Genomic DNA, 24,099 nt, shown 5'->3' on the forward strand with positions numbered 1-24,099 from the left:
GATAAATATCTATCTCATAAAACAAATTATTAAAGAAAAAATTACTTACCGGTAAAATAACTTAAAAGGTCGCGTGGGGGACACTTGTCAACCAAACTAGTTTGAGGTGAAATACCTTTCTTAGTTGAAGGGTAAACTGAACGACGACACTGTAGATTCCAACAATAGGGTCTTCTTGAAAGCTACTGGAAGGGACAGAATGGTGGGGGTTATGGAAAGGGAATAACCCTTAAATAATGGCAGGTGGTTGACAACTGTCAACCACGCGACTACTACAGGGTTAACGATAATGATATTCTTAATTCTGAAAAACAAAAATATATTCCTTATTTTTGAACATATACTTATCCTAAAAAAATTTATCCTTGTATATAAGAATTCATTTTATTATTATAGTCCAACTAAATTTGCACTTAGAGAAAAAAAATTGTTTCCTGGACTTTTATAAGTGGAAATGGTAAAGGGGCTTATAATAAACATAAAAAAAAAAAATAGATGCATGAGCAGAGGTAGTGGCAGAGTGATTTGGGTGGGTTGAAAAAAAAATTTTCCAATACAAAAGTTCTAGACCATGCAAAAATCTACAACTTCTGTAAAGGTCACTCTTAACATAACTCAAAATTTCTGAGAAAAATACGAAAAATCTTTTTTGGTTTTTTATTTTTCATTTCTGCAAAAATAATTTAATTTTGACAAAACTTAGTGAAAGTATACCTTTCTGTGTCTTAAATAACCACAAATTATTTTGACGTTAACTTTTGCCAAAATCGCATTAATACTATTTTTCACCCCCTTTTCAACCCTCCAAATCAATCCTTCACCACCCCTGCTCGCGCATTTATTTTTTTTTACATTTATTATAAGCCCCTTTACCATTTCCACTTATAAAAGTTCATGTAATAATTTTTTCACCTCTAAATGAGTTATTTTGATCGGTCTATGTATGTAACTGTCCCTGTGGTTTAAATCTTAAATATTTTCATTGTTAGATGTAACATTTCCCCATCATAAACACCATAATTTTCTTCAGTTCATGATTGTTTTTGATATGTTGTAAAATCTTAATCAAGTGATTTTTCCTTTTTTCAGAATTTTTTTCTATGTTTAATACTGATAAAAGAAAATTTAAAAAAACTTTTACCGTCTAAATGGAAGTAAAAAGGAATGTTAAATAAGTTGAAAAAATATCTTGGATAACCAAAATTAACGTCTGTCAGAGTAGTTAAGAAACCATGAATGATATCAACTGAAACTACAACAAGAATTACATCAGAGAACAGGAGTGAAAAATTACAGAGGTCAGTTAATTTATTCAAGAGCTCCACAACAACAAAAATTACAATACAAACCAAAATGACAATATCAATAATGTTTGGAACTCCCCTTACACATCAAATTTCAGCATGACATGGTGATTCATAATTATATTTCTGTGGATGAATTGATTTTAGCTAAATTCCCTACTCATGATTAATAATTACAGTGAGAAATAAAACTGTTTATTAGGAATTCTTACATAATTAACAACATAGCAGAAAACAACATGTTCATTGTGACTATATGTCCAAAATTATCAGATGCATTGTAAAGATATCCAACAGTTTTGAAGTGCATTTACCAAATCAAAACACACAAAAAACAGGTTAGCCACCTCCACAAAGTGATGCAAACTCATGAGTATGACAAAGTTTAGCAGAAAAATACTGGTTTTCAAAATAAGATCACGCAAGCAAGTTTTTTGATCTAGACATACACCCAATCAATCACCCAGTGTATGTAAATTATAATTTATGATCTAATTACATCTGGATTAATTTGACAAAGGATATTGAAAATTTTTGTTGGAATATTAGGTGATTATTACATATTTTCCAAAGGCAAGCCTAAATGAAACTGGACTGTAGGAAGCAAAGGAGGTTAATTGTAATGATGAATAAAATACATATCAGGAAATTCAGTATCAAGATATTGATACACTATATCTAATCAACATATTGATGAGATATAGATATTGATAACATGAAAATAAGAAATGAGTTAGGAATACTTACAGAAACTACTACTCTATAAGCTCTATAAGCTACTACTCTATAAGCTGATCTCATTATTGTCAACAGGCAGCAGCTCTCTTCTAGCATTAATAATGGTTTAATTCTAAATACAAAATATGAAACCACATTCCACAGACCTTTGAATGGGAGATAGAAAATCTACACAGGCAAAACACTATTCTATAAATATTGTGATGTATACATGATATTTAAACTAAAATATTTACTCATTTAAAATGCTTCCTACAAAATTATCTTTAGACTTTAGAAGCCAACATGGCTCAACCAGTGCAGTATTATTACAGTTTATCAATCAACAATCTTTTTTTACATTCTAGGAGGCAGGCTCAAGCGTTTACACTTCAGTGAGATAATTTTAAACATCACATAATTCCAGTAATGGATAAGGGTGTTTCTTTGATGACTAATATGATCATCACAGATAATACCTCTGTACATTGAATGGCTCCTTCTATGCTCCCATTATCCTTATCCTTCATTACTTTCCTGGAGAACTGTGTTAGCTACTACAACTCGGTAACCTTTTGGCAGTCTCACTCTACTAGTAAGACTATGCAGGGGCTGCATGAAATGCTGAACTAGAAGATGAGTTTCCAATCAAACAAAGCTGGAGCTCTTTCTTCTCCAAAAATTTAATTAAATCTACTAATTGTGTTTCTTTAGGGAGACTGAGCCTATTCTCAGACTAAGATTGAATGATTGTTTTTCTGAGAAAAAAATAATTTTACTTCAGCATACATGAATGTGTAAGCTGATCAATGAAAAAATATTGATCAGTAGTATGCTGTATAAATGGTATTATTTCCTGAGGAGTTGTGAGTGGTTCAGGTAGCCACTACCTGCAGGGAGCATTGAATCTATTCTCTGGATGGGGATTTTCCAAACATAAAAAATCATGCAAGCAACAAAGCATGATTTTTCAGTGGTTATCTTGTGCCATCTGCCTCTCTTCCTCATATTTAATATCTTATTTCACACTCTGGGTATCTGGTAGAACACCTGCGAGGAACACTCTGAGAATATCTGTGAACCCAGTGTGTCTTTCGTGATTACCAGATTGACACTAGAAAGGGTAGATCACATAATCTGTACAAGCAATCTGGAAACTTTGAGCAGGTCTTCTTTCCTATTCAACTTTGGTTCACCAAATACCAACGTAATGTAAATATTAAGACAGAAAAGATTAAAGCATAAATACCTCAAATAAATAGTATTGTATTCTTTCAACATCTTCTGGTCGGACTGTTTTACTCTGTTCAGCTTCAACTTGCTGTCTAAGTACAAATAATTGATCATCAGGATGAACAGGAAGCACAGCCTGTAACTGTTCTAGAATTCTGTTAAAAATAAATAAATTTTTTTTTTCAACTAATAACACATTTAGATGTATGTATCACAAATCTACATACATTTAACTTGAGTCTTAGAAAATAATTTAATTATTTTTAACTTATTATTTTTTTAACAATTTTTTTTTAATAAATTATTTTTACTTGAGAAATATTTTTTAACAAATTTATTAGAGGAAGATTTAAGAGTATACAAATACAAATCAGCAATGAGTTTTAAGCATCACTTTTTAGTTTAAGATGATGTGAAATTAGTATGCAGCTGAATACAACTAACATTTACCGAATACTAACTAACTCAATAACAATAACGTTTTGCTGCATAATGTAGAAAAACATTTAATTTTCTTAAAACTAAAGAAAATTCCTTTAAAGTAAACTTTATTTTTACTAAATACGATAAGCGCAACTTTTACTAAAACAATCATTAAATGCACTTAGCTCTTGCATTATTCATTTTAAGACAAGAATTTTACACAGTATTAACAGCTAAAAATCATAACTAATAAATAGAAGCATTATAATATTTCAATATTACATAGATAAACAAATAAATAAAACATAAAAGAATGCTACTGTCCATAAAAAGAAGAGCTACAATCATAACTGTTTATCTGTTCTTGTTAATTCATATAAACCTTTGGTTCATTAACCCATTAGATATTAAAAAAATTAAAAGCATCATGATCTACATAAAAAAAGAACAGTTTGTTTACACTGTATGTGCCACAGTATTTATGAACTAACTGTACACACAAATACTTTATTTTTAAATATTATGACTTTTAATTATTGTATTAATAATTAAATATTTAATGTTTAAGATGATACACAAAGATTCATTATATTTCCTTATATTTTATTGCTTACCTAGTATTCACCAGCATTTATCTCTTATACTTTTTTTTTTATTACTTTTAAGACCATAATGGAATCACTTTAATTCATTTTTTTTTTTTTTTTTTTTGGCAAGTTCTTTCTTTTCTTGCTGATTTGTTGTTTTTCAGCTTTTCTTTTTTGCCAGTAATTTCTAAGGGTTTCAGATCTTCTTGCTCTTTCTTGTTCAGAGTACACCCGGCTTATTGTTTTCTTGGGTTTTGATAGGAATCATGTTTCTTTAATTTTTAATTTCTCATAGTTTCCGGTTTTCGTTTTTAGGTTTTCACGGGTTATGTCTAATTCCTCCATGTCTTTCTGTACTTCGTATAACCAGTTCGGTCTGCTTTTCTTGTTCCAGAAAAGTTCGATTATCCGTCTGATAAGTCTGGTCTCTTCCATTCTGAAAATATGTCCTAGAAAGGAAATTCTCTTCTTTCTAAATTTATTAGTTATCTTATAGACTTTATTGCCAAGTAGTATATTTTTAGAAAAAGAAATATGCATTCACAGATATTTTCAGTTGTGGCTTCATATGTGATGGATTTATTAATAATAAATTAAACTTCAAATATTAAACAAATTTGTCTGCATTGTTGGAATGAATTAAAACTGAAATACAGTAAAGTATTATATAGAGTTATTCTACTTTTGTAACAGAATGTAAGGAGATATATTTTCATACACTTCTTAAGAAGTGAATTAGGGTACTACCTCTCCTTCCTGTAGCAACCAGCCTTACCTTTTCCTGTTTAGCCTCCGGTAACTACCATTTAGATAATTCTTCAGAGGATGAATGAGGATGATATGTATGAGTGTAAATGAAGTGTAGTCTTGTACATTCTCAGTTCGACCATTCCTGAGATGTGTGGTTAATTGAAACCCAACCACCAAAGAACACCGGTATCCACGATCTAGTATTCAAATCCGTGTAAAAATAACTGGCTTTACTAGGACTTGAACGCTGGAACTCTCGGCTTCCAAATCAGCTGATTTGGGAAGATGCGTTCACCACTAGACCAACCCGGTGGGTTGTAGCAACCAGCCTACACCAACAATTTTGTCAATGTGATCACAACCCTCTTGCAGTTCATTTCTCTATGATATGAGTAATTTATAATACAGTTATATTTTTTGTATGCTTTTAAATAATCATTTTACTAAAATTATTAAAGCAGAAGTTTTCTGATGTCAAAAATTGTATTCTACTTTAACACTTGTAAGAATAATTCCAAAAGGAATGTGATAATGTGGACCACAACTTCATCACTTTCTTTAAGTAAAGTTACTGAAACAATAGATGATATTCTGCAAATGAGCACAAATTAAGCTTCATGAATTTGTAATTATAAATTAGATTGATTAACATTTGGCAAACAAAAGATTAGGGAAAAACATCTTTCCAATGTAGATAAATTTGCATAATTATGATAAAAAAATTAACAATTGTAACTTCTTTGGGGAGATTGGATAAAATTACAATAGAATTTTTGTAATTAGAAAACCAAAAAGGAATATGTAAATAAGTATGTGACACAAATAAATGAAGTGGTACCTTGTAGTTCATTTTTGTCAATTAAAATACAGTATCCTAATGGAAAAATCCACATGGCGTTAAAAATGTTTACACAGATATCTCATACTGATAACCCAATAAAGGAAGAAGAAATATGAGTATGTTTAAATTTATACTTGCATATAAAGTAATAGTGTTAGGTAAATTTAATATCTTCAGTATCTGTGTAGGTAAATTTAAAGATTTGGATTATGAAGATTTAAATCTTAACTAGAATTCTATACAGAAGAATTGAGAGGAGAGTGGAAGAAGTGTTAGAAGACCAATTTGGTTTCAGGAAAAGTATAGGGACAAGGGAAGCAATTTTAGGCCTCAGATTAATAGTAGAAGGAAGAGTAAAGAAAAACAAACCAACATACTTGGCGTTTATAGACCTAGAAAAGGCATTCGATAACGTAGACTGGAATAAAATGTTCAGCATTTTAAAAAAATTAGGGTTGAAATACAGAGATAGAAGAACAATTGCTAGCATGTACAGGAACCAGACAGCAACAGTAATAACTGAAGAACATAAGAAATAAGCCGTAATAAGAAAGGGAGTCCGACAAGAATGTTCCCTATCTCCGTTACTTTTTAATCTTTACATGGAACTAGCAGTCAAAGATGTTAAAGAACAATTTAGATTCGGAGTAACAGTACAAGTTGAAAAGATAAAGATGCTACGATTTGCTGATGATATAGTAATTCTAGCCGAGAGTAAAAAGGATTTAGAAGAAACAATGAACGGCATAGATGAAGTCCTACACAAGAACTATCGCATGAAAATAAACAAGAACAAAACAAAAGTAATGAAATGTAGTAGAAATAACAAAGATGGACCACTGAATGTAAAAATAGGAGGAGAAAAGATTATGGAGGTAGAAGAATTTTGTTATTTGGGAAGTAGAATTACTAAAGATGGACAAAGCAGGAGCGATATAAAATGCCGAATAGCACAAGCTAAACGAGCCTTCAGTAAGAAATATAAGTTGTTTACACCAAAAATTAATTTAAATGTCAGGAAAAGATTTTTTAAAGTGTTTGTTTGGAGTGTCGCTTTATATGGAAGTGAAACTTGGACAATCGGAGTATCTGAGAAGAAAAGGTTAGAAGCTTTTGAAATGTGGTGCTATAGGAGAATGTTAAAAATCAGATGGGTGGATAAAGTGATAAAGTGACAAATGAGGAGGTATTGCGGCAAATAGATGAAGAAAGAAGCATTTGGAAAAATATAGTTAAAAGAAGAGACAGACTTATAGGCCACATACTAAGGCATCCTGGAATAGTCGCTTTAATTTTGGAAGGACAGGTAGAAGGGAAAAATTGTGTAGGCAGGCCACGTTTGGAATATGTAAAACAAATTGTTAGGGATGTAGGATGTAGAGGGTATACTGAAATGAAACGACTAGCACTAGATAGGGAATCTTGGAGAGCTGCATCAAACCAGTCAAATGACTGAAGAAAAAAAATATATCTTTGTTGATTTGATTAAATTTTTACAGGATTTCAATGGAAAGAGAACTCTTAAAAAACACCAATAAAAGCATCCACATATTTCAATCAAACTCAACAGAAAATATTAACATTCTCTTTTAACTTTTATTTGCAAATTATCCATTAAATGATCAGCTAGGGAATTTAGACAAGGGGTTACCGATTTTGGTTCCATCTACTGGTTTCTGAATGTAATCTGGTTTTCCAATTTAAATAAATAAATGAGTGAAATTGTTAATTTGTAAAACAGATCAAACAAATTTCTAGTAAAAACATAAAGATGGCTACAACTAACTACTTTCATTTAAAAGTTCAGTAGATCTCACGTTAACTGCAGCCATTAAATAAAATACATCACATCATATTTACTAATATTTCTTTCCTGTACTGACATCAACTTCAACAGAAATATATGAGCATTATTCTCTTTATATAATTGTTTTTTGCAGAAATAGTGGGCAATTTTTACAGTGGTGATTGTAAGTATATGTTTTCTTCATAGTGAGCACAAATAAATTGTTTTTTTTTTTTAACTGTATTTTCTTATATAGATTAAAAAATTGGTTATTTATGTTTAATTGAAATCTCCTATTTAAAAAAAAATCTTCAGAATTTATAGAGCATTACATATAAATAGGTAACACTAATAAATATTCTGAACTACTCAAGAAATATATGAGGTGCTACACAATATTTATTAAATTTTTTTTATGTGCTGTATGAACTGGACAGTGCAAGATGCACTTCTTTATAGTCAGTCCCCAAGCGATATCATCCTCTATGGATCTGTGATTCTGTTTTTGTAATGGTGTATTTGTATTGTTTTGCAATTCTACATTGAAACGAAAATGAATGACATTATAGACATTTGGACAGTGTGCTCCAGACCAAACATAAAGATTGGTACAATCATTTTAAAAACACACACTAACTGTTGATCTGTTAGACAATCTGTTCATCCTTTGACCAAGCACACGTTAAAACAAAGCAAATGACATCCTGCAAGATCAAAGAAAAAACCATGATCTTTTTGAGTTATAAGTCTATCATAGTTTTTTAGAAAGTAGTTGCAGGAGCTCAACATGTGGCACATTGCTGCAAGATATGTTCCAAGGCTGCTTAATACATAACAAAAATAGCACCATGTTCAAGTCTGCACTTTGATATAAAAAAGAACTTTCCAAAAACTAAACTATATTTAATTATCAGGATAACTGTGATGAATCATGAGTTTATGGTAGTAACAGTAACAACCCTGAAACAAAGCAGCAGTTGTTGCAATTAAGGATTCTTACATCAGATGGCCAAAAAAAAACTGAAACATGACAGGTTTTTTTTTTGTTTACCTCTAATGGTACCATGCACAGAGTGTTTTTTCTGATAGGTCAAATTATGAATGAAAAATTCTACTGTAAAATTATGAGGCAGCACAGAGGAGACATCCAATGCAAACAGACTGACAAATGGCACAAGATAAATTGGTTCCTTCATTGTAGCAATGTGAACGCCAACACATCACTTGTGCATAAAGTTTTTGTGACTTACATGAAGAATCATCCCACAAATTTGCTGTTTACTAGAGCTCACCACATGGCATTTCTTCCTGTTAAAGATGAAACCGATGCTTAAGTTAAGTGTTCCAAAACAAACAGAGATCTAGGATAAATCACAAGATCTTATAAACACCGAGATGAGAGATGACTTCCAGAAGTGTTTCAAATCATGGATAAAACAGTGGGCTGCAATATCCATGCAAAGAAAACTACTCTGAAAGGGATTCTGGCTAATAATTATTTTTTGTTTTTTAAAAGCTAATTTCAGGAACTTTTAGGTAGCTATTTAAATAAAAATATCAATCTATGATAGTAAGTTCAACACACGGTGGACAGTAATTTTTTAACTAATAAAGAACCAACTGTTTGTGTTGGCATGCACTATTTATTAAAAAAATGTTTGAATTGAAAAATTCATGAATGGAAGATGAAATCAAATAATGTGCATACTTTATTTCATCTTCATTCTTTTTTATTTCAAGCTGAAGGCTCCTGGCTTCAACAGTTTTTCTTCTTTGTTTCTTAGCAGCTTCTATCTTTTGCATCTTTTTATCATATTCACCAGTTAGTAGGTCCTACAAAAAATAACAATAAACAAAACATTATACAATAGAAGAAATGTCATTAAATCAATTAACTAAATATTACACCACATAGTAATAAATAAATTTTTGAAACTATACTATGGACTGTAAAATATATCCAGAAGCAGATACTGTTTCTGACCAAAACTTTCCTGAAATGAAATGTAGGAGAACTGATGCAATTAAATAAAAAATGAGAAGGGACATAGTAAATTAATGTAAAACTAGCAGAGTCAAATAAAAGACTGAACTGAAAATAAATGGGCAATTTAGGTAGGAGAGAAAATTTTAAATAGAAAAATAACAATTAGCAGAAAATCATGGATAACACAAGGTACATTAGAACTGATGGATTATCTATAAAATATAAAAATTCTAAAGATAATAAAGAATGTAAGAAAAGATAGAAAATGTAAGATAAAATAAAAAATGAAAAAAGACAAATTTTGATTGAGAAGTGAGTAGGACAAGGATATAGCTAATGTGATTGCTTTTCAACTTGTATTCATAAAAATGAAGGAACTGAAAGATAAAATTTGAGAGTAGCTGTAAAGATCCAAGAAGAAATAAAAATGCTAAGAATGTCATACCAGAAATCATAAATCAGTTAGAAAAACATTTGAGTGGCATAACTTTATTTCTTTCCTGGCTATATATTTATACTATATATTACGAGTATATAAGGAACAGTATGCTAATATTTTGCATGTCAGGATTTTTCTTGCAGGTCTCCCATTTCATGTACCCTCAAACCAAAAAACATAATTTTAGCATTGGAAAATTCCAGAAGGATATATATATATATATATATATATATTTATTTATATGTTGGCCTGCTTTTATTGGTTCCAAACTAAATTGACTGATTTGGATAAAATTTAGCATGATTATTTCCATACATATCACACTGATGCCATTTAATTTTGGAAATAATTGGTCAAGAGTTGCAGAGAGATAGAAAATCTTATGGGTCCCATATTTCAAACTTTTTCTCAAAGGATAGGTAAATAAATATTTCACATAATATAATGCCCTTTAGATAGCTAAGATACTTTCTGATGGTGTTCATTCTTATTCAAACTTCTACAAATTAGAGGGAAAAACTTTTTTTCTTTCTTGTTCCTTCTGGACTTAAGCCCAAAAGTGAACTTGCATTAGTTAACATTCCATATATGCCGGCCTCTGTGGTGTGAGTGGTATTATCTCGACCTTTCACCTGGGGGTCCTGGGTTTGAATCCCCATCAGGCATGGCATTTTCATATGCTACAAAAATTATCATTCATCTCATCCTCTGAAGCAGTACCTAACAGAGGTCCCGAAGATTCCAGTTATGCAATTGGTAATTTCATTCATGTATATGGGATAAAATACCTATTTTTTCTAGCTTTTCTTCACTAGTCATTGTATTACTTGATGTTTCAGACTGATTTTTATGAAACTTTTTATTGTGATTCCTGAATATTATAAATATTGAAAATACATAACATCAGTGACCCTATTTAATTTTATTTGTATTTGTTCAAGGAGATGGGGAGTTATGATCACCATGGGTCTTAAATATCAATATTTTATTTAGAATTGAATAATTTTTTGTATAGCTATTTATTTACTTACTTACATAGTTTAATATTCTCTTAATTTTTCCCTAGTAAGCAGTAGTTTGTTGAGAGTAAAGCCCCTGATAACCAGAGTTGCATAACTTTACTGGTGAAGTCAGAAAAATTATACAACCCGTTGTTGTTTTATTTTTTTTAAGAGAGAAATTTACTGTAAAAATAAATAAGGATAAAAGAAAGATAATGAAATTTAACAGAAAGGAGAATAATGAGTATTAAATAATAAGATAATGGAGCATAATAAATTAAATGATAGACAAGTAGAGATCAAAGACAAATGAGTATAAATAAGGAGACCATTCATGCAGAAATAAAGTTTTTACATCTAATACAGATGTAAGAATGTATGAAGATGAAAAAATAGTAGTAAAATATGAGCAATAGGAAAATCACAAAACAAAAAATGTTGTTTAACAGAAGACTGCCAAAATTAATGGGTTTGAAAAATTACAAATTGAAGAGGTCTTAATAGGAAAGATGAAAAATTTGTGACAGAACTAGGAAAATCTTGAAAGGATTAGGTTGGTGGACCATATCAGGCCTGATTTAATTAATTTGGTAATAAAGAAATGCATGGAGAAAAATTGTATAGAAGACAAAGATAAAAAAAAAACAACAAATAACTGAGGATATAAATGTAGTAGGATGTAAAAGTAACATAGAATAGAAACAAATGTAAAGTAGCATCAAAATGTCTGACTACTCTAGAACAAAAGATTACATATTACATTTTTGACATTGTTTCTGTTCTTAAATAATATTTACCATTTAAAAGAACTGTTATATTCATATTTAATCTATACAAAACAGAACTTATTTTAAGTCACATAATATATAATCCTAAAATTAGAATTCCAAAGATGTTTTCAACAGGTGGAAAAAATCTGCACATATTCTACAGCATCACTGCATGCTAATGATTTGCAGTCAATTTAAACATGATACTATAAATAAATAAAAAATTATCAGAAGAGTTTCAAGCATTAATTGAACTGCTATCACATAAAATGTAAAGAAGAATCTTCAAATTATATCATCAATAATTTTTTTCATTTTTTTATTAGTTTATAGTTTCAGATAAACTGAAATCAGAATTTAATTTTAAATTAAATTTCAATGGATCATGTGCTTAATTTTTTTACAGAATATTATTTCATCACAATATAAAATTTCATTTTAAAAAGCTAACAGGATTAATTACATGAAAATCACCAAATTCTTAAAATATATACAGTTATTCCATAACTATGAAATATATCATTTTAGAAATACAAATGATTCAAAAAGAACTTTACCATTTTGAAAAGTATAAAAGTTTATTCAGAATACTTATCTCTCAGCTGAGGTGTCAAAAACAACCCATGTTTTGATTCACATAGTGCCACAACAGAATTTTCTTTATCACAAGCACTGGCAGCATCTGTTCTACTACTACTCAGCAGCAAAATGGCTACTTTCACTGGTGTTGAGGTGTTCACTTAGGTTTCATGAAATAAAATCTGTGATTGCGGTTCAATTTAATTTTTGTACCTGGTATTTACCAGCAGAGCTAGAATTTAAGCCTGGCATCAGAATTTTACTTACTAGTCGTTCTGTTCAACAGGAAGCATCAACACATTGCCTATGTGTTTTTCGTACTGCTGCAGAACACAGAGCGCTTTATGCATAATTCTCATAAATTAGCATAATATGATTCTTGTGAAACGATATTCCATGTATGACTTTCTGGCAAGTGTAACATAAATGTTTGAACTTGAAAAAATGTAATTACACTATTGTGCAAGAAATCATATAAGATAAGATGGTCCAGATAAGACAATTTGTTATGAATTCTGTATAGAAATGATAAATCAAATAGAGGAAACAAGATATTCCTGGAAAACTTAATTTTTACATATGAGTCAACGCCTTTTCATGTCAGTACTATGGTGAACACCCACAACACCAGGATCTATGGCAGAAAAATCTGTGGAAATCTTTGGAACACATTGATGACAGTCTGAAGATAAATTATTTTATACGCTTAGAAAAGCTAAGATGTACAACTTTTCTTTCTTAATACTTATACAATAAATGGTATAATGTTCCTGGGTAATCTAAAAAATTTTCTCATTCCAAAATTAGAAATGGATAATCATTAAAACTTTCACTTCCAGCTTCTATGTTCCGTCTGCACTATCACACAGTACAGGATTTAATAGAGTAGCATGCAAATTAATCCAAACACAGATTGTTATTTAATAAAACTTTACTTAAAAAAAAAATCTTACCTGTACAATTTGTGAATATCTAGTAATTACTATGTCCTCCTTTATTCTTCATCACTTCACATAAACAATCTGGTTTTGATTCAATAAGTGTACCCACTTGTTTTTTTTTATTTCTTCATCACGAGATCATGCTGAGATATTATTGCTCTAATGAGGTCATTTTTTGTGGCACAATTCATTTTTAAGAGTAGCTTTTTGACTAATGCCCAAAGATTTTCAACTGGGTTTAAGTCAGTGGAGTTGGCTAGTCACGGGAGCACTTAATGTTTCTTTCTTCAAAAACTTTTTTGGCAGTATAGCATGGTGATAAATCTTGGAACACTCCGTTGCATTGTGAGAATTTGTTTTGAAGAAGTGTCACAACTCTTACCTTTAGAATCTTGATATATCTATCACTTTTCAACATACCATTTACTGGAAGTAATGAACAAGGGCCTTCAAATGTGAATCAATTTTAAAACATTTTTTCTGGGGATGTTTTTTTCTGATTGTTGGATATGAGTTGATGTATTTCCATCTGATGCTTTTCTGACTTATAGAAATCTTTGCCCCTGAACATAAAAATGTGACTTGTCAGAAAACATAACATTTTCCAGTCTTGTTTGGTTCAGTTAGTATGGACATTGGTCCACAAGAGCCTTTTTTGTACATTTCTGGTTTTAAAAGCAGTTTTTTTATCTGGCTAACAAGCGTTTCACTCAACCACAAGAAGTTGGCATCTAACAACTGTCATGTGCAAATTTGTTACACTGGCTGCTAATTTTCGATTAAGTCCAAAGCAGATAATAATTTTGGATCAAGTTTATTTTATTTCACTAAAAACCAATCCTTTGTTGCAAGTAATTTTTCTTTTACAGCCACATTTGCCTTTCCTTTGAGATGAAAAAGAAACAGTTTCTTTAAATTGTTTTAAAAAAGCACTCACTTCTGAATATGGTGTCCAACACCACACTCAGAATCTACTTGTCTCATACTGGTATGATCAGAAAGAGAAACAATTGTCAAAGGTTTTCTTGGAATTATGTCCATTATTCAAGACAAACAAAACAAAAAATATAAAAATATAATTTTTTAATAAAAAAATATAATAAACTTTCACAAAACATTATTTGAGGCACCTAAAAGCAAAGCCAGCAACGCTAATTGTTACCGAAAATGAGATAATAGTATTTTTGTATTCTTTGAGTTTATATCAATATTGATATTTCATTTAGATGCAAAATTATTATTTAATTTTTTAATGGACCAGCAATGTCCAAATCAGCCAACCAGAAGCCTATAACTTTGGACGCAGAAAATCATAACATGGGGTTTTGTTTGTTTTTCAAAGGTTTGTTAGCGAGTGTTGTGTTGTTTTCTTTTGTAAAAATATTTTAGTTTGTAAGAAGGATAAAAAAATTTAAAACATGGAAAGTGTAAATAAACCTTCGCCTGTGTTTCCATTTCAAGCCAGCAAACAAACATCTAGACAGAAAAATGGAAACAAAATGTAACTACAAAGTTGAGGTTAATTTTCTCTTGTATACATTTCATCATGTTAGCCTATATTTTTTTATTACATTTTTTAATACCACCTAATAATATTCATACTCCTTTAAATTGTTTCAAGCCAACACAGTACTTTTAAAACAAATCCGTTGAAGTTAGTGCTACCCACCTTTTATTGCCCATTTTGAGATGAATTTGGCTGGACTGTCAGCTTTGTTTGCTTTCCAGATACTGTTAAAATCCTGACTGCGGCCATAATACTTAAAGTTTTCAATGTTCAGAACTCACCATGCAGGAGTGTTACAATTTATGGAAATTGTAAAGCTGTATTATGACAATAAAGATAGGTCTTCAAGACATACATTTGTTTTTAATTATTTTAAAATAATGCCTATCAAATGGTGTTGGGCTACAATTCATAACCATGAGAGTAAAAATTACTAAACTAAATATTTTGTTAAGAAGAATGATAGTGATTTTCCTATTTATCAGAAAGCATTTTTAAATCTACTGTAAGTCAATCAAGAATTGAATTCGTTACTAAACATTTTGCTGAAACAGGAATGCACCTGTTGAAAAGAGGGTGGTGATCAAACATCACAAATGTGTGAGACCAAGAAGAAGTCCATGATTTCATTCATTTCTAGATTAACTTGCAATAAGCTACATTACTGTTGTACACAAACTGGGAGATAATATTGTCCATCAGAGCTCAATACTGCTAATTACTTAAATGTATTTTGAGTACATAGAAGACTAAACCTTAAAAGTCAAAGAATGCTACTTTAGATTTATTTTTAACCATGTATTTAATATTGGTTTTGGAAGTCCATGCGGTAGATATGTGCTGGACATACTTAAAATTTAATGAAAAAATCAAACTTGAAAAAGATGTTGATAAAAAGAATGAGATTGTAGGGCAAAATATAATCATAAAAGGCAAGCAAAGCATTTTATTCACTGTTAAAAAAGAAAAATTCTGGTGTCATGGTTCTGTCATGTGATTGCCAAAAAACTTACCATTACTAGAGGTACCAGATCAGGAGGCTTACTACAAGAGAGAGTGTTATCTACACAATTTTACAGTAGTCCAGGGTAGTTACAGATATACATGAACCAGCTTTGTGTGGACTTTGCTGATAGTTGTGGGGGGCAAAACAAGAATAAGATTATTATTGCAATTTGAACTGGTTGGCTTTTGGATGCTCCCCAAATTTGAAATCAGATGAATTAATATTTCCAGTTAGAGGCCATAGTTTCATTCCTCCTAATAAGAGCTTTTAGTATCTCTACTGATGAAATTAATAAAAACAAAGTTATTGAGAACCCAGATGAATATCTGAAAATAAATGGAAAACAGGCAAGGCTGATAAAGGTTGGTAGTGCTGAATGTCAAATCTATGACTGGAAAAAAGAGGCAAATACCATTTTTAACCCAGTGAGTTCTTGATACTTCAAGTTTTCACCATGTACATGCTATTTCCTTAAAAGGCCTAAATTCAGCAAGTCAAATGTTTTGGTCTGAGGAGAAGAATTCTACTACCAAGAGACATTTTCATTCAGATTTATTAACAAAAAGGATAAGCAAGTGATGGACATGAACTCAGACCTAATTTTACAAAATACAAGAGGACTTGTCAATGTAAAAAATTTCTGATGTTAAAATACTGCTTTAAATTCATTTCACAGAAAACTGGCATGAAAATCCCGAACTGGACTTTTATAAAACCCTTTCTTTTTCCTGTTTAGCCTCCGGTAACTACCGTTTAGATAATACTTCAGAGGATGATACGTATGAGTGTAAATGAAGTGTAGTCTTGTACATTCTCAGTTCGACCATTTCTGAGATGTGTGGTTAATTGAAACCCAACCACCAAAGAACACCGGTATCCACGATCTAGTATTCAAATCCATGTAAAAATAACTGGCTTTATTAGTTTATAAAACCCTAATTCCTGAAAACCTGGTCATGTTGTTGCAGAAGATCCAAAAGAGGGAACTTGTTTAAATTTTTTAAATAAAATTATTAAGTTTTTTTAGCTATGTAATAAAAGTTTTATTTTGTACATTTTTGAGCAGATAATAAAAACATTTTTTATTCTTATATATTGGTGTTTCATAATTTTATTGTAACCCACAACCATCAGCACTAACCTCTTAATTATAGTAATCTTTTTAAATAAAATGCTGGTATTTCAGTTTATTAATTCAATTTTTTTATGGTAAATACAATTTAATTTAATAATAGTTAAAAACACGTTTCATCATTTCAAAGTAATGTAGGTTTAACTAGCTAAATCAGCAATCTCCAACCAGTTGCAAAGTAAGCAGTAAAGATTTTTTGGATGCAGCACCAACAATCCCCAAATCTAAATTGCTTTACCTAAATAGAAACCTAGAAAATCTTTTTTAACTACATCTAAATAGAAATTGTTTTATTCTATGTATAGAAATTAGATAAATTTTGCAGCATACATTCTTAATGCTACAATTAGGAATTTACAGGCATTTCAAAGAATTCCACCTCAGAAAAATACCTATAAATGATTTTGGTCTCTCCTGGAAAACTTACTTCACTGGAGGAGATTGCTGGCTTTGCTTTTAGCCACCTCATTTATAATGTGAAAATTACTAAATAAACAAAGAACAATAACCTCACATTACACAGGCAACTTAAAGAATGGATGTGGTCAAACAGTGTAACCACAATTTATAAATAAACAAAAAATTCCCTGTGTTATGATTAATTTGCACTCTACTATAAACCTTTCCTAGAGCAATAGATGGCTGATCAAACAGTTCCCCAGATCTGATACATTTCAATTTTTTTACAAGTCAAATGTTTGTTTTGTTTATTTTGTTAACAACTTAAACAATTTCTATAGGTGTGACCTCCATAACACTTAATCTCTACAATTATTGAAATTATTATTTTTTAATAAGGCTGATATTAGAAAATGGATGTAGCATAATATTTTCTTATGCACTACATCTGCTTTATCAACATTGATATTCAGTGACTCCATTGACCCAGTATAATATTAGGAGGAATGACTAACTTGTCACAGACTTTACTATATTCTGTGTACTTACACACTTATTTTTGCAGATTCTGCGATAAATCTATTACATTTTCTTTTTGTATTACTTACAATTTTTTGAATTGCTACTTTTAAGCATATAATTTTACATTATACTAATTTAATACAAAATATATTATACAAGGTCTGATAAAAAAATAAAGATAACTTTTTTTTTACGTCTTTTTTCTTTTTGATAGAGTTCGTCTTTTTTCAACATATGTAAATCAATATTTTCAGCTGTATTAAAGGTGTAGATCAAATTTTTTAACTAAATAAAAGACCTAATTTATTATAAATGGCAATTATTTTTTTTATAAATGACAAAATGAAGATTTGCATTAAATTTTGCAATAAAAATTGAATAAAGGGCAGTAAAGTAGTGAAGAGCTTAGAAAAGGCTTTTGGCAACGATGTTATAACATACCAAGGGTTTATGAGGAGTACAATTGGTTTCAAGAAAGCCATGAAAAGAACAAAAGGGTTGGATGCCCTAATACATCAAAAACTGATGAAAATATTCACAATTATTAAGGTTTTGTGAAATCAAACCATATTTCTCCCACATTATTATTTAACTTAGACAATCCAAAAAAAAACAATCACAAATATGGACAAGCAATTCTTGGATTGCAACGTTGAAAGGACAACGATTTGTAATAGTATATGAAATAAAAAAGAATCACTAACTGAACTTAGAATTATATCAAAACATCCTTTTCAGAAATGTTTGGAGGATTGTAGGAAACCCTGGCAAGTGTCAAATTTCTGGAGGACAACTTTGAAGGGGTCAATATCAATATCGAAAAACATTTTTTTTTATAAAAATTATAATTCCGATTATTTTTTGATCTCACCATAGCATTAGTGCATTAATCCCAAATAATATAGTTAGATGAAATACATACCCTTAGTTTTACAACATTAGGACGAAATATTTGCCTGAGAGATTTTTTAGGCTTTTTTAATTCAAATCTAAAATCTTTTGGAGGATATTGAAGCTTTCCTTTCTCATCTAAACATCCTGAAGGTTTAATAATTTTTCGTTTTGGAGGAGGTAGATCAACAAGTCGTAACATATTGGCACTTGGTGTAATACAACTTGCAATTGAATCCATAGGCCGGAAATATTCAAATCGATCCTGTTAAAAAATTTTAATTATGTATAAACAATTTGCAACAGTATACAGTAAACATAATGAAATATAAACATCACTAACTTAGAATCTCAATGCTTATTCTAAAAAACACTAATACAAGCCAAGCTGTTAGATAACTGTTGAATTAAATGCATAATGTTTCATTCCTGAGCACTGAATAATAAATTCTACTAAAAAAGAAAAAAAAAACATTTATTTTATTTAACTCATCAAAATTTTAATATTATAATAAATTATTTTATTTGTTTGTAGTATGGTATTTTATGACCCATCAGGTTGGTCTAGTGGTGAATGCGTCTTCTCAAACCAGCTGATTTTGAAGTCGAGATTTTCAACGTTCAAATCCTAGTAAAGGCAGTTACTTTTATACGGATTTGAATACTAGATCGTGGACACTGGTGTTCTTTGGTGGTTGGGTTTCAATTAACCACACATCACAGAAATAGTCAACCTGAGACTGTACAAGACTACACTTCACTTACACTCATACATATCATCCTCATTCATCCTCTCAAGTAATACCTGACAGTGATTCCCGTAGGCTAAACAGGAAAAAAGTATGGTATTTTACACTTTTAAAACAGTATGACAAGATTGACTCGCGCGCGTGCGTGCACACACACACACACACACACAAAGAGAGAGAACAAAATATGACAATTTATAAACAAAACTAAATGACTCATAATTAAAACAACTATAACAACTCTAGTTATATTTTTATGAATAAATGAAATCATCATAAAAGACACTATATTAATTAATCAATAAAAAAGTTAAAATAGACATTTGAGTAAGTACATTTAGTTTATATTTATATAGTATTGTTGAATTTTTTTACATTAAAATGCTTAATATTATTTAGTTTTTAATATTTGAAATTTAGAGCAATCTGCCAACAGCAAAACAATCTAATACATAATCAGAATTTTAAAGTAAAAAGGTGATACTTCTTTTTGTATAAGACAGAATTAACTATGGTTTAAACATGAAGACAAAGTATATTATTCTGTTCAATGGTGTATTTTTTATTGAAATAAAACTTTTGGAAAATAATTTTATTAGAGTTCCAGAAGTTTCACACACCACTCCAAACACTTCAATGTATAAGCATATTTCTCACAAATGCAAAAATAATTAATTATATTATTAATACAGATCAACCTTAAATGGAACTGATTTTGTCCAACTTTTATCTTTAAACAAAGGTGGAAATTCTGCATGTTTAAAAGTTTGCGAAAGTAGTACAGTTGGTTTATCTTCAGCAACTGGTAACCATGGCAGTTTTGGTATCTCTTTCCTTGCTCGGTCTAATTTTCTTATCTTACTCTGAAAAAAAAAAAAATTACATCCAAAAATAAATCTTTTTCTTTTAAATAAATAAATCTTAAATTAAGCAAATTATTAATAATCAGAATTTAATATAATGAGTTATCTCACAAAAAACTCTCAAACTGTTTACAAAAAATGTTATTTAAAATCTAAATCTAAACAACCATTTCATATGTTAAACAATCATTTTAAGGAGGTATTGAGGAAATAATCTCCATAAAAAAAATTAATTAATTAGAAAATTAAATAAATAAATGAAAAATGTAGCAATTATTAACATTAATTGGCAAACAAACAATACATAAAAAACTGTAAACAAATATTTTTCAAATGTTTTGAAAATAAGAGTAAAAAATACAATTAGATGTTGCCTTTGAACTCTGAATTTAAAGAACTTTGTATAATTTGTAGTGTTTCAAGTGTGAAGTAAAAGAATTGGTATTTAATTGATATAAAAGTAAAAATAATTGGTATTTAGGCAGTAACAAGTTAACAGAGCGATGATAACACAAAAGTGTTTTTCACCCTCCAAAAGAAAAAAAAATAAATTAAAGTGTAAATAAAGTGGAGTTAAGAACATCTAAACTACTGAAACTTCCACCACGACCTAATGCAGTCCTCTTATACAGGTTGGGTAAAAAAGAATATCTAAAAAAAGAGGGAGATACATGAGCCTTAAATTAATTAAACAGATAATCCCTACCATGAACAAAATGTAAGCGAAAGAACATTTAATATTTTTACGATACAAAATATTCACAAAAAAATGTTTAATAGATTTTTTATATTTAAGATATTATATATTAGTCTCTTATTGTTTTTCAGCATCACTAATGTGATAAGTAACTTTTCCAACAATTTAATTTTTTTTATTACGTTATGTTTTAAAAAAATCTCATTTCTAAAAAACAAACTTTTTGACTAATTTCCTAGGATCTTAGGCTACATCATCCCAACATCTTATGATGGACTTCACTCAAACATTGGTATATTGGGATTTTTCTGGTCTTCTGTATTTATAATGAGCCCAATATTCCTTTATTCTAGATTTAATCTTCTTTTAGTTTGCCTTACATATCCTAAATTGTAATTATTGTCTTTATAAGTAATTTGTAAATATCCTCTTTTTCAAACAAGTTTGGTTATATTTTTTGTATTTCTAAGGACTAAGGCTAGTTTTCAAGACCTACAGCACTTAAGTTGTGATGAAAAGAAATTTATGCTGCTGCTGCATGGAGAGCAATATGCAACTTTGTTCATACATTATCTGAACCTACTTCTCTATTATTCTGTAGTAGGATTGTTTTGCTGCATCTGCAAAATCTCTTTGTATGAAGTTAATGGTTTCTTCAGTAAAACAAATTAAAAATCACAATTATTCATCAAATTTACTTCTCTGCATTAACCTTCCAGAAAAAGTGGAACCCAATTGGTCTGTCAACCACAGCATTAAAACCTGCTCTCTTATGTTGCATAGGATGGAAAATATTGTTGTGATCTATTTCACTTGCATACTTTTTTCTGTATAAACCAAAATCAATTTTGTTATCTTTAAAAATTAATCTGATTTTTGGATTACTTGTGAAAGGATTATCAGTGAATCCAGATGGGGATTAACTATTCTGTCAAATGAAAGCTGGAGTAATTATTTCAGAAAATTATGATTTAATTGCCTGATTTATATATCTTTGAATGGAAATACAATTTTGACACAACCAGATCAGAAATAATTAGTCTGCATTTCTTTTCAGTACCCAACAAACTATTGCAACTGCTAACAACTTTGTTTAGTTTCTCAAATGAAATAAGAAGATTCTCATTAATTTTAGTTCTCTCTCTATTACTTTATATTTTTTAAACAATTTTATCCAAAATGATTAGCATAAAGGTAATGCTAATTACCTTTATCAATATTAAATATGTAATTTTAAGTTTGACATTACTTTCCCTTTCTTGAGATATTATTCTTAAGATAAAGTTTATAGCACAAAAATGAATTTTAATAAAGATACAACTAAGTTCAATGGTTTTACCAGATAAACCACTGATCATGCATAAAAGCGCCAACATCATTGCTAGTCTACCTCTCTGTGGCAGAGTGGTAGCATCTCGGCCTTTCATCTGGAGGTCTTGGGTTCGAATCCAGTCAGGCATGGCATTTTTCATATGCTGCAGCAAACTTAAATTTCATATTCCCATGCACACGCTTTATCGCATATGTGGTGAATTAATCATCAAAAAAAAGAAAGTTGGGCAAAATACTTTGCAAATTAGCAAAATGCCTTACTTCAGATTAGTAGAGAAGCAGAATCAGAGAAGCCATGGACAAAAATTTCATATTCTCCTTCATTTAATAGCAAGGTGTCTCAATTAGGCTACTATCAGAGTTCTAGTTGGATTCAAACTTGATGCAAGTACTGACAGATCAACACTTTTTGTCAAATACCAAAGCTCAGGCTAATGTATATAATTGGTTTAAAAGTAAACAAGAAAATTACTCTTGCATGGAATTAAAAATATCGATATAATATTTGAAAAAAAAAATTTGTGGTATTAAATAAAGATGATGTAGAAAAATACACATTTACTTTTAAAAACCAAATTTACTTTATTTCCAGATAATTTATTTATTCTTGTTTCAATCATATTTTACAAGATTGAAGACCTTATCAGTTAATTTTTGTGTAAAAAATTTTCTGCTCATAAGTTAAGATATTTTTCCTACATCATCATCTCTTTTCAAGTATCTAAGTACACATTTAAACTTCAATGCCAAACAACATGTCAAAATCAGACCATATAACCAAACTAATCAAAAATGTTACTGTTTTCAAAGTAAATTACACTTAAGCAAGAATAAAGAGTTCTTATACCAGAGTTGTTCAGAAAGTTCTCACGCCTGACACAGTAATGGCACAAATATGATGTTACTTGTCAAATATGATCCTTGAAGAGATACTTTGTACCGCAAAGATTTAGACAAGCATGTATAGTTGCCTGTTTATGGCATTCAAGAAAAACAAGTTTTTAAATTTTCTGTAAAATTGATAAAACTGTAGTTCAAGTTTTAATAAAGTACTTTGTTCTGAAAGGTTTAATCCTGATGGACAAATAAAAATTTTATTCCACTTTAAAGGATTTGTCCCCCTTAATTATTGACCGCAAAAGAGTTGGCTGTTGAATTTTGATTTAAAAGTAGTTATAAATGCACCAAAGATGATAAAACTGTTATGTTACGACAGATAAAATCACTACAAAAATTCATAATACCTTATCAAATAATCACCAAATATGTCAGCTTGCTTGCTGACATTGCAAGCATCTCAATAGACGGCCAATAGACGGACATTCTACACAATATTTTGGATATGAAAAAGCTTTCTGCTTGTTGGTGCCATGTTTGTTAATATCTGATGTTAAACACATTTGACTGAAGGTTTCTGAAGGAACATATTTACGCAATTCATAAAACAGCAGTCCAAAGAGGCGGTGAGTGCAGGTGAAAGTGTCACAAAGAGAGCAAAAATGTTCGATCTCCAAGAAAAGTCATATCTACAGTGTTTTGGGATTTTCATTGTGTGGTTCTCATAGACTATCTGTAAAATGATGGACTGTCACCAGAGAATATTACATTTCACTACTGGACTGATTGAAGGGACTATTCAGGCT

General features: G+C 29.9%; 1 protein-coding gene across 1 annotated transcript; it reads right to left on the reverse strand.

The window, feature by feature from the left end:
- Nucleotides 1-3,255: 3,255 nt before the first annotated feature.
- LOC142317535 (uncharacterized) lies at nucleotides 3,256-23,779 on the reverse strand. The gene is made up of 5 exons (XM_075354095.1): nucleotides 23,717-23,779; nucleotides 20,263-20,427; nucleotides 18,847-19,080; nucleotides 9,350-9,474; nucleotides 3,256-3,409 (listed from the first exon to the last, which is right to left on the reverse strand). The coding sequence occupies exons 1-5, from the start codon at nucleotides 23,777-23,779 to the stop codon at nucleotides 3,256-3,258; spliced, it is 741 nt and encodes a 246-aa protein (XP_075210210.1).
- Nucleotides 23,780-24,099: the final 320 nt, after the last annotated feature.

This window comes from Lycorma delicatula, chromosome 1, assembly GCF_047948215.1.
Source record: "Lycorma delicatula isolate Av1 chromosome 1, ASM4794821v1, whole genome shotgun sequence".
Lineage (NCBI taxonomy): Eukaryota > Metazoa > Arthropoda > Insecta > Hemiptera > Fulgoridae > Lycorma > Lycorma delicatula.